This window comes from Stylophora pistillata, chromosome 9, assembly GCF_964205215.1.
Source record: "Stylophora pistillata chromosome 9, jaStyPist1.2, whole genome shotgun sequence".
Classification (NCBI taxonomy): domain Eukaryota; kingdom Metazoa; phylum Cnidaria; class Anthozoa; order Scleractinia; family Pocilloporidae; genus Stylophora; species Stylophora pistillata.
The window spans coordinates 27,317,827-27,330,810 of record NC_142527.1 but is presented as its reverse complement, the minus strand read 5'-3'; the positions used below and the strand labels follow the sequence as shown (position 1 = coordinate 27,330,810).

The following is a 12,984-nucleotide window of genomic DNA, read 5'->3' as shown; positions in this document are numbered from 1 at the left end:
GCAGTGCGCTGGCCCAGAGCAAGTACCTCTCTAGACACTACGCAGCACTGAAGGTACTGTTTTACGAACTGTTGTATGATGAGGGATTTATAGACGAGATACCACCCTGGTACTCACCCGACAAGCCGAAGCCCGTGTATGAGTAAGAGAATGTTAAAGCTTATTGGGATGTCCCTATATATGCTGATCAACAAGAGGTCAGATGCAATAGGGTGGATGCACGCATTGTAAATCATATGTGCAAGAGAGTTGTGACGCTGGAAATGAGCTGCCCGTGGGTTAACAATCGGACAAGAAAGTATGAGGAGAAGACACTGAAGTACGGACCCTTCGCTGGGAACTAAGGCAGTAGTTCCCAGGCTACGAGGTGAAGCAATGTAACATCATTATGGATGCCCTCGGGGGGTGGTCACGGGAGCTGGATGTCATGATGCGCGAGCTGGTGGGAGGCAGAAGCACAGACGTACTGCGAAAGATGCAGAGGGCAGTGCTCTCGGGCAAGCTGAATATTGCCCGGACTTTCAAGGTGGCAGTTTGACTTCCTGTTAGAAGGAGGACCGCAGACACAACGGAAAAGCTTTTTAGGATTAGTTAATGTACATCTATTTTTTATTCCATGGCTCACAGGTTACGGTTTTCGCCCTGTGCTGCCTGACTAGAATGTAGCATTCAGTTGATTTCTCTGCGATAATAATAATAATAATAATAGTAATAGTAATAATAATAATAATAATAATAATAGTAATAATAATAATAATAATAATAATAATAATCGAAAACAAATGCGTCAAAATGTCCAGTAAAAATCCCAGAAAAAGCTCATGGTTACACACTTCTTATAATAACTACAATGATGATCATAATTAAGGTATAAATATTACAAAACAAGTTTAAAAAGTCTCTAAATGAGAGAAAAGTTTTGAATCTCTTCGTTATTAACTTAATAATAATAGTAGATTTTTCCTTAAAAAATATTTCACAAAAAGCAGTTCTCTAAAAAAAAAAAAATTAAAAAAAAATTAAAATCAATAATAATAATAATAATAGTTTAATATTTATATTTCGCAAATTAACATGTGGATATGATCAAATGCGCATCACAACACTTTCGGGGGACTGTTCTTTATCCGCGCAGAACAACTTCCTCCTAAATTCTAATTCAGTACAGAAATGTAGGTCGCAAGTCTCTCCTCAGGGAGTTTTCAGTGTAAACTCTTCCTTAGGGGAGTAGGGATGGCGCAGTGGTGAGAGCACTCGCCTCCCACTACTATGGCCTGGGTTCGATTCCCGGACTTGGCGTCACAGTGGGTTGAGTTTGTTGTTGGTTCTCGTCCTTGCTCCGAGGGTTTTTCTCCGGGTCCTCTGGTTTTCCTCCCTCCGCAAAAACCAACGTTCCAAATTCCAATTCGATCTGGAAACAGTGGACAAGAAGAGCCACCCAGTGGAATGTCCATTGCTAAATTATTATTTATTATTTATTTATTATTTAGTTCTTTTTTCTGTCCTACAGCTATCAGAGAGAAATGCGCGAACTGGCGGGACTACCTCTTTAAATGTCTCTCTGGAGCCAAGACTTTCTCGGTAGAATTCCTTCAACAACTGCAAAGCCAATCGTACAACAGATTCCAGAAGGGCATGAAAGTGGAAGTGGCTGATCGCAAGAACATGTACTCCATGTGCGTAGCAACCATAGTTGATGTGATAGGAGACCGTCTGAGGATGCGGTATGATGGACTGGATGACGATGTGGCTGAAGACTTCTGGTGCCACTACCAATCTGCTGAGATTCATCCTATTGGCTGGTCATCCCTGGTTGGACATACTTTGCAGCCGCCCATTGGTGAGTGTATGTTGTGACGCCATAACAAAGTACAGTACCGCTCGCGTGTACTACAGCACCCCTGCGTGCGCGTGTAATTCGTGGGTGTAAAAGGGTCATGCCTCGTTTCTTCGATAGGTTAATAGTGCTATCTACTGGATAAAATCTCTTGAAAAGGTTATGCCAACTTTTTTTTTATGTCTACCCAAAAGCAATCTGTAGATCTTTAACTTTCTCCTATTGCGTCTATCCGTTATCTTATCTGGATTTTCACCCCGTATTTAGGCATATGTGTCGTGCACAGTTATCGTAGTTTTTCTTAACACCAGTATGTGCCTCCATTTGTCATCTAGGCTGGAAACACAGTCTCAGCAAGTGGAACGAATTCTTGGCGGATGATTTGGCAAACTCATTGGATGCACCTCAGGAATTCTTTGTACAGGTATGCCTCTCTAAGTGTAATTTCCAAGAAGTGTGAACAACGACAACTTCGAATATGCATAAGTTTCTTCTTTAAATTATAATTCAGTGTATAAGCCTATTGGCACAGAAACAGACTTACATTGAATTTTGAGCAAGGATTTGGAATTCACAATGCAATGACTTGCAAACCGAGGCACAACATTTCCGACAGCCTGAAATGGTGGTTCGAATCGTGTTGTCCAAACACAGGATCATCAGGGGCGGATCTTGGACGGAGGCACGGGGGCCCGCCCTCCCCCTCGCCCCCCCCCCCCCCCCCCCCCGTCCTAAATTTTTTTTAAATTCTTTTTCATTTTTTTTATTTTTTTACAATCACCCCTAAATCACACGTCAAGGTCAGCGAGAATAATGAAAGTGATCACCAACTAAATAAGCTTTTGATTGTTAAACAAATTCTCCTTGTGAGCATCATAGATATGAAGAACAGCATGAACAATATGCATACTGATGTCATAATGTAACGTTACAGAGAAAGAACCTCATCCTAGATTACTTTTGGCCATCAATTAAAAAATTTTTTCAAAAGAAAATCGAGCATTCAGTTTTGAAGTGTATCACGGAAGATAACGTGCGCGCCTCATCGTCCAAGCATTCATTTTTTTTTTATTTTTTTATTTTTTTTCGTTTTGTTTTTTCAAAGGACTCAACGGGAACAGCCCCTGGTGTTCACCAGTTTAAAGTGGGTATGAAATTCGAGGCAATTGACCCATTCAACCCGAGTCACGTGTGTGTTGTGACGGTGATCAAGGTGCTGAGGTTCAATTACTTCGTGCTTGGAGTCGATTCCTTGGCCACTTACTTCGTGTGTCACGCTAATTCAATTAACGTGTTCCCCTGCGGATGGGCTAAGGCTCACGGGCTGCAGTTACACCCGCCCAGAGGTGGTATATGCTTCTTTTTTTTTTTCCCTAGAAAATTAATGTTTTTCGGGAAGCATTAGTAAGCAGACACACCGGGAACGCAGAGAAAGTGTCAATAACTGGAGTTAACCGCGCGTGAGAATGGTTCTCGTCGGAGGGCAACAAAATTGTAAGCGGTAGCCATACAAGGTAACACAGCGGTCAAACGTGTGGCCATGTGTGAACTTAGAAATGGCTCAGAAGCGTCCAAATCTGTTGATAAAGAGTTTGTGTGGAAGTTCAATCAGGGTATTACGAGGACGGTCGTGGGAAGAGCTATCCTTTTACCTAAGGGTTCCGTAGAGTGATTTCATGCGGAAATGCCAGTGACGCACCAACAGTGTCGCCAAATGAAAAACTGAGTTTAACACAACCCTGGGTCCGGCCAAAACAACTGGCTTTCAATCTACGTTGGAAATCAGTATGTTCTCTTAATTAACTACTCCTTAAGGCCGGAAGACACATTGTAACACTTTGGTTTTGATTCATTTAGATTATACCCAAGAGGCTTTCAGCTGGCCTGAATATCTTGCCAAGACGGGTGGTATTGAAGCCCCTCCACAGCTCTTTCGACAGGTAATAACTACTTTTTTTACCACAATTAGCTGTAATGTTGCAATCTGATTGGCCAGTTTGCCATTGTTGATAAGGGTACAAACAACGCTGCGCGCGTCAACGTGTCACGCAATGGTCATGAACTGAAAGAATCGTTTTATTTGACGTCGATATTGCGTCCACAACATTTTCACCGCTGTGATGACGAATGTCGTTGCGGTTAAGAGTATAAACCACGCTAAAGCACTGTTAAGTTACCCTTTGAAGCGCTCAACTAGTGACATCGGTACATAAATTCAAACTTTTCTCTATCTACGTATAAAGGATGTAAGTTTCTAAAGAAACTGTGGTGTCTCGTCGGTGGGAGGTATAACAAGATAACTCGGTTTTATCAACTGAGTTGGGAATGTAAAGATATTCCAAAGCTGATGTTTCGAACTTTAGCCCTTACCGTTACACCGACTTGAATAGGACCATTAGCTAACCATTGAACGGTTTCATCTCTCATTGTTCAGGAGCAAAGGGGCGAAAACAATTTTAAAATTGGAACCAAACTCGAAGCAGTGGATCTGCGCGAACCCGCGCTCATCTGCCCCGCGACAATAACAGACCTCAAGGGACCCCTGCTGAGAATCCATTTTGACGGCTGGGACGATTCCTACGACCAGCTGGTGGATAAAGATTCGCTGGATATCTTTCCTGTCAGCTACTGCACCTCAGTTGACCATCCTCTGCAACCTCCAGGGTGAGAATTGTTTTGTTTGTCTGTATTCCTATCTGTCTTTCTATCTGGTTGTCTATCTTTCAGACTGTCTGTCTATGTGTCTGTCTGTCTGTCTGTTGGCCTGTCTGTCTGTCTGTCTTTGTCTGTATGTCTGTTGGTGTGTCTATCTGTCTATCGGTCTGTCTGTTGATCTGTCTGTCTGTCACTCTGTCTATCTTGTCAGTTTGTGTTTCTGTCTGTCAGTCTGCTGTTTGCCTGGCTGTTTTTCTGTCTTTCTTTCTTTATGCCCTTTCGGTTGTCTGCCGTCTCGCCGTCTGTCTTTCGCAGTGTTAGGTTGAAGGAATCTCGCAATATTATTGGAATGTATAAATCATTTTCATTAGTTCCCTTTGTTGTGTTTACACAGCGACCCTTTCTGCTCCTTCATCTAAACCCTGACTCTTTCTCGGCTATCTTTGTGCAAATCGTTCCTAAGTTTTTCAAGAATGCAGAAATTCAGGATGTGTTTTATGGGTTCAAATTAAGAAGGTGCATTACTCGTAATTTCATCGCGGCAATTCAAATTCAGGCAGCTTCGGCTATCCTTTAATATAGAGCCAATTATTAGCTTTAAGATTTGGTGTGGACGCTTTATGCCAAGTGTTATTGAGGTTTTTCGTCAACTCCAGATCGCCATCGTTGTAATCAAATTTATGTGTGCCTGTGGTCCAGTTAAAATGAAAATCAAAGCAATCTTTTGCTTACATCTTCGTTGATCATGACTCACATCGCTCGTCTGTTCGTTAATTTTCCCACAGACCAATGCCTGATAAATTTGTGGAACGTTACGGTCCAGTTACGGATGTCAGCCGTCAATCCGCACCCAGACCCCTGAGTAGGCCTGTCAAGAGACGAGCATCCGCTGACGACGATGGGCAAAAGAAAAAAGGTGGGTGCCGCCGCCTATTTTGTGCAGCGGTATGAGAATGAAAAGCTGTTGTTTACATCTTATCATTGTACCGTTGCTAAAGAAACTAATAACCTGACGCAGTCAGGATGTCGACGCCAAGGAAAACGTTGATTCAAAAACGTGAAGTTACCTTTTTCGGGAAGAATTTCTGGAATGATTCCATGAGTTTACCTTTTCTAACAGAGCCTGATCTCATTTCGAGCACAACATGAATAGATAGCGTTGAGTTCTGACTAACCCTAAGAGTCACAAACATCTAATTTCTCTTTACAATATCACCCCTGAATCACACGCGAAGGTCAGGAGAATACAGGAAATGATCAACAACTAAAGAAGCTCTTGATTGCTAAACAAATTCTCCTTGTTAGCACCATAGAAAAATTCGATAGAACAGTAAGGAGAATATGCATACTGGCGTTAGGCTGCAAACGCTTAAAACAAGACTGATTTACCTTCAGTGTTCAAGTCCTCAGACAACGAAAAAGACAGGCGATTTCACGTTGTTGTTTTGCGTTAGACAGCCACAAGCTGCACTAAGCGCGTGCTGGGCGATTGTTCTCCTTATTAAAGTTTTTTTCCTTCATTTTCGTACCCGACGTGGTTTGCTAAAGGCTCCTACTTTTGCTTTTCGCGGACTGGCAAATAGAAATTTTTGCTCAGACGAGCGTCTAACCTCCAAAACTTCAACTTCCTAAAATTTTAATAACCGTAAACAACTTTACGTTGATGATTAGGGAAAGATTCTAAAAAACAGTTCAAAACCTTTTCTGTTTCCCATCACAGCCAAATCGCTGTACCCCCAGGAGGAGGTTTACCTAAACAAGCGCTGCTACCCAGGACCACTCTTGAGCCGAGACCTAGTGCGCAGTCTCCCCGATGCTGTCAGAGGCTCCGTGGTAGGACCTGAGAAACACAATATCATGCGTCTGTGTATGCAGCACCTGGTGTCCGCGTCTATCAATCCCAAACAGGTCCTGGAGTTGTTTAGCCGCGAGTTTTATCAGAGCAAGAAAAACAGGCAGGATATTAGCTTATATGCCCTTACATTGAAGGAACATGTTTAAAAAAAATAATGGTAAACAGTAAAGAGAACTATTGTAGAGATCTAGGGAGTGAAGGAGGTAATCAGACAGCCCTTGTCAGTCGAGGCTACTTTTATAGGACCGGGTTTATCACCCAAACTGACTCTCTGTTTCCTTCCCGTTTCTTTTTGTTGTTACCAGAGAATTCCAACTTGGCGGAACAGTTTGCATTGAGACTAAGAGCAAGAACGGGAAGCGACTTATGAGGCGTGTCCGCGTGGTGAATAAAGCGGAACATCTGCAGCCTTATCTGCAGCGAGTCTGTCAAGTGCTGGGGTGCTGCTCGGAGCTTGTCAGTTCCACGCGCTACGCTCTCGGTTCCTGCAATCAGAGCAGCTGTCTGAAAGGTTAGGAAGAAGCTCATGTTTTTTCTTTTTTTTTTTTTTTTTTTTTTCCGCAGTTGATCATGTGACTTTTCAGATAAATTAGACATGTTCGTCTGGAGGAAGTTATTACCGCGAGTCTTCTTTCGTTTACTAGTGAAATATCCAAAATATTAACGGGAGAGGGTTGGGTTCTACTCGAAGTTACTAAACAATAACCAAAGAGGATAAAGCCTTGACTTTATGACGCTGTTGGGGCGTACAAATAAAACTTTGTGAGGTAACACCGTGTTGATTTCACTCTCTTGTTTGGCCAAAAAGGATCAGATTTCCTGATGACTCGGACTGTTTCGAATGGCGTTATTACTTTTAAAAGATGAGGAATGGCGGGGATTTTGTTTGCTTGTTTCTTCGTTACTTACTTTTTATGCTGTAGGTGTATATTTTTCATTTTGCAAGACATTTAGAAGATAAAACAATCCTCTCTCTTTTTTTCGAAAAATCTGGAGTATTTATAAGCGTGGACGTTGCATTAATCGGCACTTTGTGGAATATTAAAAAGAAACGTCTTGTAGCAACTTTCTTCCTCGGCGTGGAGTAGTGTTGTTTTTCTAACGAATGATTACCTTCAGGGAAAGACAATGGTGTGACATCGTCAAGCGATGGCCGCGCCCTGCAAGAAACAACCCTTGATATGCCACACCCACCCATCGCTCCTCCTAGCATGAAAGGCCATCACGACTCAGCTGTGTGGCTGCAGCCTCTGGAGAGAGAATCTTCACACGACTCGATGGTGTCTTCCACAAGTAACCTTCCCTCCTCTTCCGCGGCGCAAGAATCAGACGCAGCTTCAGTTCTGTTGTACCAGAGCTGTAACAGCGGTAAAGATCCCCGGCTGTGGAACGTGCAGGAGGTGACAAGTTTTATGTTCTCCATCGGCTGCTCAAATTACGCGGATGCTTTTGTCAAAGAGGTATGTCAGTTTGTTTCGGCATTTGCCAAACGGTGCCTCAATATGGATTGTTTCTTGTTTGCCTTTACCTATTCTGGCGTTTGACGGAGACAAGTGCCTCTCGTGCACGCTGGAAGGAGGATTTAGTTATCTTCTCTTGAACGTGCTAGAAGAGACGTGAAGTAAAGGAAGGGCTGTGCTGCGTATCTCTCAGCGCGCAGGACGTCTCCTCTCTCGCCAGTTTCCACGAAAGCCTTTTTCTTTTCCCTCTCTAACACTTAACCTTACATGTATTCTTTAGTAAGTCGAATTATCTTTTTGGATAACTTCGAAACTTGTTTACAAGCTTCGAGTATGTTTGGTAAATCTTCAAAAAGTTTTGGGGTATTCTTAAGAAACAACGAATTTTCTGCCTGTTGTACATCAAAAACTTAGTGACGTCCAGGAAATCTCTGGAGTAGCTGTCGCTTTTGAAGACCAGCTCGTTAATAGGTAGTCTTTGCGCCACTTTTAGGCATACAAAACGCGGAAGATATTGAACGATTGCTAACTCCCTTTCAGGGTGCAATAACTTGAAAAAAATAGGAGCAAAAAAACTCAGAAGCAAATGTCGTTGTTTGCGTTGGTTGTAAACTTGTTATCTTGGTTCTAGTTTGTTCTTTTCTCCCTTTGCAGGAAATCGATGGTCGCGCACTTTTGTTATTGACGCAAGAAATGCTGGAATCGCTGACAGAAAACAAACTCGGCCCTATGACGAAAATCCAGAGCGCCGTCAAGGCTCTTAAACAAGCGTGGGGCATTTGAATATATGAATCAAAATTATATAACGTAAACACTACAGTTTTATTCCGAATTTAATGTAACCACAGTCTCTTGACTGGGCACGTTTTTGTAGTAATATTTTAATGTGTTTTTTCTACTTAACCCTTCATCCTCAGCATACAAAATCTCCCAACTGGCTGGCATAGATATATCTATACTAGAATCTTGGAGAAGGTGCATTCTTATCAAAACGGTGTTTCCTCAGGGATTAGTGTTGGTTTTCTCATTTCCTGCATGCCCGATAATTAAGAGAAACTCTGTTTTGATAATTGTTGGGGTCTTAGAAGGGTTGAGGTTCGGTAATGTGCGCCCTCCCTCCCCCCATCCTGACAAGGGTATAAACTTAGGGTGGGATCGACAAATAACAATTATTGGATCGAGAGCACTGAATCCACAGTCACTTTTTAAGGAGTGCTGTCTTTCATTTCATAGTTACTTTCGGGACAGAAATTTAAATGAGTTAAGTAGGCATAGAACTTTATAACTGACAGAAACTCATTTAAAGGATTTTGAGCAGTCACATTATGTTTTCATCATCTTGAAAAGGTTTGAACTGAATTTTTTTAGTTCGTGACTCGCAATCCTTTTCAATTTTCGCTATCCTCGGCCATCATTGTTCCAGCGTGGCTTTTTCCTGCCTCTGTTGATTTCGTCTTTCTTACTTAACGTATTTTGTAGTCCCCTTCGGTCATAGGGTTTTTTTTTTTTTTTTCTTGTTTTTTTGTTTGTTTGTTTCTTGGTTGCTTGGTTTTTTTTAAGAGCGCAGAACATCACTCAAAATGTTCTCGATGAGTGCCCTGTTCCCGCTGCTGAACTAGTCAGATTCCAAATTAAAGCTAATGGCGACTCGGCAAACTACGTTTCCCGCGCAAACCCACTATTCTCATTGGCTCTGGTTATATTTTCCTTCACTCCTATTGGCCGTTAGATCAGTTTGGTTTTTGTTCTTGGTTTTACAACACTCGACTGAAAACGCTTCATATGCAATTTTTTTTTGTTTTTTTTTTTCATTTTTATCAATTATTTTGATTCTTCAGAGTTTTCAAGACAGTTTTGTACTTAAGAAAAATTTCGTATCCTTTGCGTTGCTGAGAGTTCGTAAAATGTTCTGTCAGATATCAAGAGAAGATTTTGCACCCTTTTACTCATAACCTCTACTTAAAAGCAAAAGGCAGCGCCCATGGGAAAAAGTGGTTCACCATGTATTCGTTTTCAATAACTCCCGATGTAGACCTCTTCTAGTCCCAAAGCTTTATTTATGCCGAAGTTGTTAGGTAGCGTATTTGTTTAGTTCAAAAACGTAATGCGACCGTCATCGTGTGTCGCCAAATTTACTATAGTTGTTTATAGTCGTTAGTCGAATCATAGTTAAAATATTTTAACGAGATTTTTCCAAAGCCTAAAGACGCAGACTTAATAGCACAATAGCCACTCAATTTGTTGCATGTACAATGAAATGTTCCTAATTATGAAGTATGATAATGTAGGATAAGTGTCGGTATCTGAAGTGAACAACGATGCACCCACCCCTCTCCTAAGCCAACAACAATCAACTGATAACGGTTTAGGGTTAATGTTGGGTTGAGGGAGGGGTGGGTGAGCAGTTGCGTTGGATACTGCTATTGACCTATATGTATTCACTCTCAAATGGTTAAACTGCTTCTGGTAAATTATACTGCCACAAACTAATGCTGCTTGGGTTTTGAGAGATCTTTTATTCGAATTGACGAGAAAGTTATGTTAGATTTTGTTTCGTTAGCGTACATTTAAACACTTTAACCTCTTTATTTCACCAAATTGATGGTAAACAAACCTCCCTGCCCTCTTCTTTATTAGTAGATTGTTAGTTTAGAGTAGAATTTATTTTTATTAGTATTTTATGCCTTTTTTCGTACGTCAATCTTGTATCTTCCACTCCTTTATGGCGTACGTGGAAATGAGTGAAAACAGAATCCGCTAAATAATCTGAATCAAAGCAATTGTTTTAATATCCAGTAGAGAGTCTGTATCTTGATAATTTATTATATTGTTCACTGCCCTAATTTGCGAATATCTACCTTTTAATGGTTCTATGGTATGTCTAAAGGTCTAAATTAAAATTTCACTCACGGAACTGCCTGGTTCGGTTTGTGAGCCCACGGTTATAAGTGTGTCACTGAGACGTAGTCAGGTGATAGTTATACAAACTCTCGTGCATTAATGGAAATCAACCGCCTCTCCCTTGTTCCGCCTCGGACAGAGACAATTTTACGAGAGGCTGGAGGCGGTCGATTATTAAAAGAGAGCTCAGTGTGGACTTCCTCTCACACTTTATTGTAGTGTTTATTCGGTCTCCTCTTCTTTAATCTTTTACATGCTGATATCAGGATGCATATTCTTCATACATTTCATAAGGTTCTTACAAGGAAAATTTGTTTAACAATCAAGAGCTTCTTTAGTTGTTGATCATTGCCTTCATTCTCCTGACATTAATGTTTGATTCAGGGATGATACTGTAAGGATAAATTACAACTGTAGCTACGATCACTTGGGAAATGCGCAAGGTACCGCGCTGGTCCATAAGTTATCAATCTACGTGCCCTCAGAACACATTTCTTATTATGAATCCAGTGCGAAGGATGGAAATTAGAAATTGTTTACACCTACGACCACCTTGAAAGGAAAAAGTGTTAACCGTGCTAGAATTGAAAATAAAATGGAATTTCTGGCGTTTGAGTGCCAACGGATAAGCCGGAAATTAGAAATTTCTGCGGCACAAGAGCAACAGGACAAAGGCCTGGGCCCTTGAGTATAGATGCATTATGGGTATAGTGATACGAGTATTAAAGCTTGTGATTGCACGTGGGCAATCATTCTAGGCAGACACCTTAGCTATTGCTAAGTTTATTCGCGATGGAACAACTGCAGGTTGAGCAAATCGTCAATGCCGCTATAATTAAGAACAACGAGACTCTTCTCGGTTCAATGAAGTCAATCCTCGACAGTTCCCTTTCCGACATTAAGAGGGCTAACTCTGACACTGCTGACTCGCTTCTTCGTGAAATTAAGAAATTGAAGTTCGAAGAACCCCGCTGGTTCAAGAAGAAGGCCAATGAAGATCAGTACAGATTCAACTCGAAACTGACGAACGTTCTAGATGAGGCGAAATCTTCATGTTCTACGCAAAACCTGGACAAGGTCAAAGAGTCGCTAGAGAAAGGCAGGTGAGAACTTGTTAGCGGAAAGGCAGAAACATATCCTTTTAGCGGACAAATCAGATTATGGCTGGATGGTAATACAAGAATATAAAAAGAACGATCTTGCCGACGATTCCGACGATGAAAAGAAGATTATTAGAGCAGAAGCGAGAGCGAGAACCAAGCAGATTTCACAGAAAGCCAAGTCAAGAATGACTGCTTCAAGACGGGAGTTTTCTAAGAGCCAACCGGTCGCGGCTGTTTCTAACACTGATGTCAGTTCTGCTTTGAGGCCAATTCCAACCATCGATGCTCAATTCAGAAATCAAACGAAGCCGGGATCTTGTTTCGCTTGTAATAAGCCAGGCCACTGGAGAGCACAATGCCCGCTGTTAGCTGCCAAGTCCCGTGCAGGTCAATGACTAGCTGACCTCGAGGATGGACAAGATCAAGGTGTAGTTGTTTCTAATTTTTGCAACGCTTTTCCTAGTTCTTTAGGCGGCCCAGGCAATGGTCTTCAGGACGATCTTGTTGATTCAGATTATTCATCGTTGTTTGTCACTGTTAAGTCTTTGACAACGAGTGAATTTGATTCGTGCCAGTCTAAAGTTTGCTCGGTTCGCGGGAATTTAGCAAAGTGTTGTCAAGAATGGGAGAAAATTGGTGCTTCAGACTTTATTTTGAGTGTTATACGTGATGGGTACAAAATTCCTTTCATTGAATTTCCACCCCCCAAGGTCTGCCCAAACAATGGTTCAGCCCTGAAGGAAAAAGAGTTTGTTTCCGAGGCTATTTCTGATGTTCTTGGGAACAGATGTGTGGAGGTTCTCGATTACCCTCCTGCCATAATTAATCCACTTTCAGTTTCTATTCAGTCTTCAGGCAAGAAAAGGTTAATTTTAGATTTGAGACATGTTGATCTGTATATTTTCAAACAGAAATTTAAGTGTGAAGATCTTAAAGTGGCTCTCAAGCTTTTGTCTAAAGGATTTTATTTGTTCAAGTTTGATCTTCAGTCTGGCTATCATCATGAAGAAATTTTTCCAGACCACAGAAAGTTTTAACAATCAAACTTTCCGCATGTAGTTATAATGCTAAGCTTTCCCGCTTCAATTCCAGATTTTACCAGCCAGGTAATGAGACTGTGGATGCTTTTTTACAAGACTGGGACTGAGTTTGAAAACAATTGGTTACTCCCTC

The 12,984-nt window shown here is 41.5% G+C and overlaps 1 protein-coding gene and 1 pseudogene across 4 annotated transcripts in view; both read left to right on the top strand.

Moving 5' to 3' along the window:
• LOC111322395 (scm-like with four MBT domains protein 1) overlaps positions 1–10,721 on the top strand; it is a 30,490-nt gene extending 19,769 nt beyond the window's left edge. For 3 of the 4 annotated variants that reach the window (XM_022925477.2, XM_022925475.2, XM_088732744.1), the window contains exons 10-19: positions 1,511–1,840; positions 2,173–2,261; positions 2,943–3,186; positions 3,695–3,777; positions 4,272–4,501; positions 5,278–5,408; positions 6,213–6,447; positions 6,653–6,858; positions 7,467–7,807; positions 8,462–10,721. In XM_022925477.2, the coding sequence (XP_022781212.2) occupies positions 1,511–1,840; positions 2,173–2,261; positions 2,943–3,186; positions 3,695–3,777; positions 4,272–4,501; positions 5,278–5,408; positions 6,213–6,447; positions 6,653–6,858; positions 7,467–7,807; positions 8,462–8,590 (2,018 nt within the window). In that variant the 3' untranslated portion in view covers positions 8,591–10,721. The remainder of the gene's footprint in view (positions 1–1,510; positions 1,841–2,172; positions 2,262–2,942; positions 3,187–3,694; positions 3,778–4,271; positions 4,502–5,277; positions 5,409–6,212; positions 6,448–6,652; positions 6,859–7,466; positions 7,808–8,461) is intronic. The other variant, XM_022925476.2, reaches the window with a different exon arrangement.
• Positions 10,722–10,865: 144 nt separating this feature from the next.
• LOC148724132 (uncharacterized) lies at positions 10,866–12,770 on the top strand (annotated as a pseudogene).
• Positions 12,771–12,984: the final 214 nt, after the last annotated feature.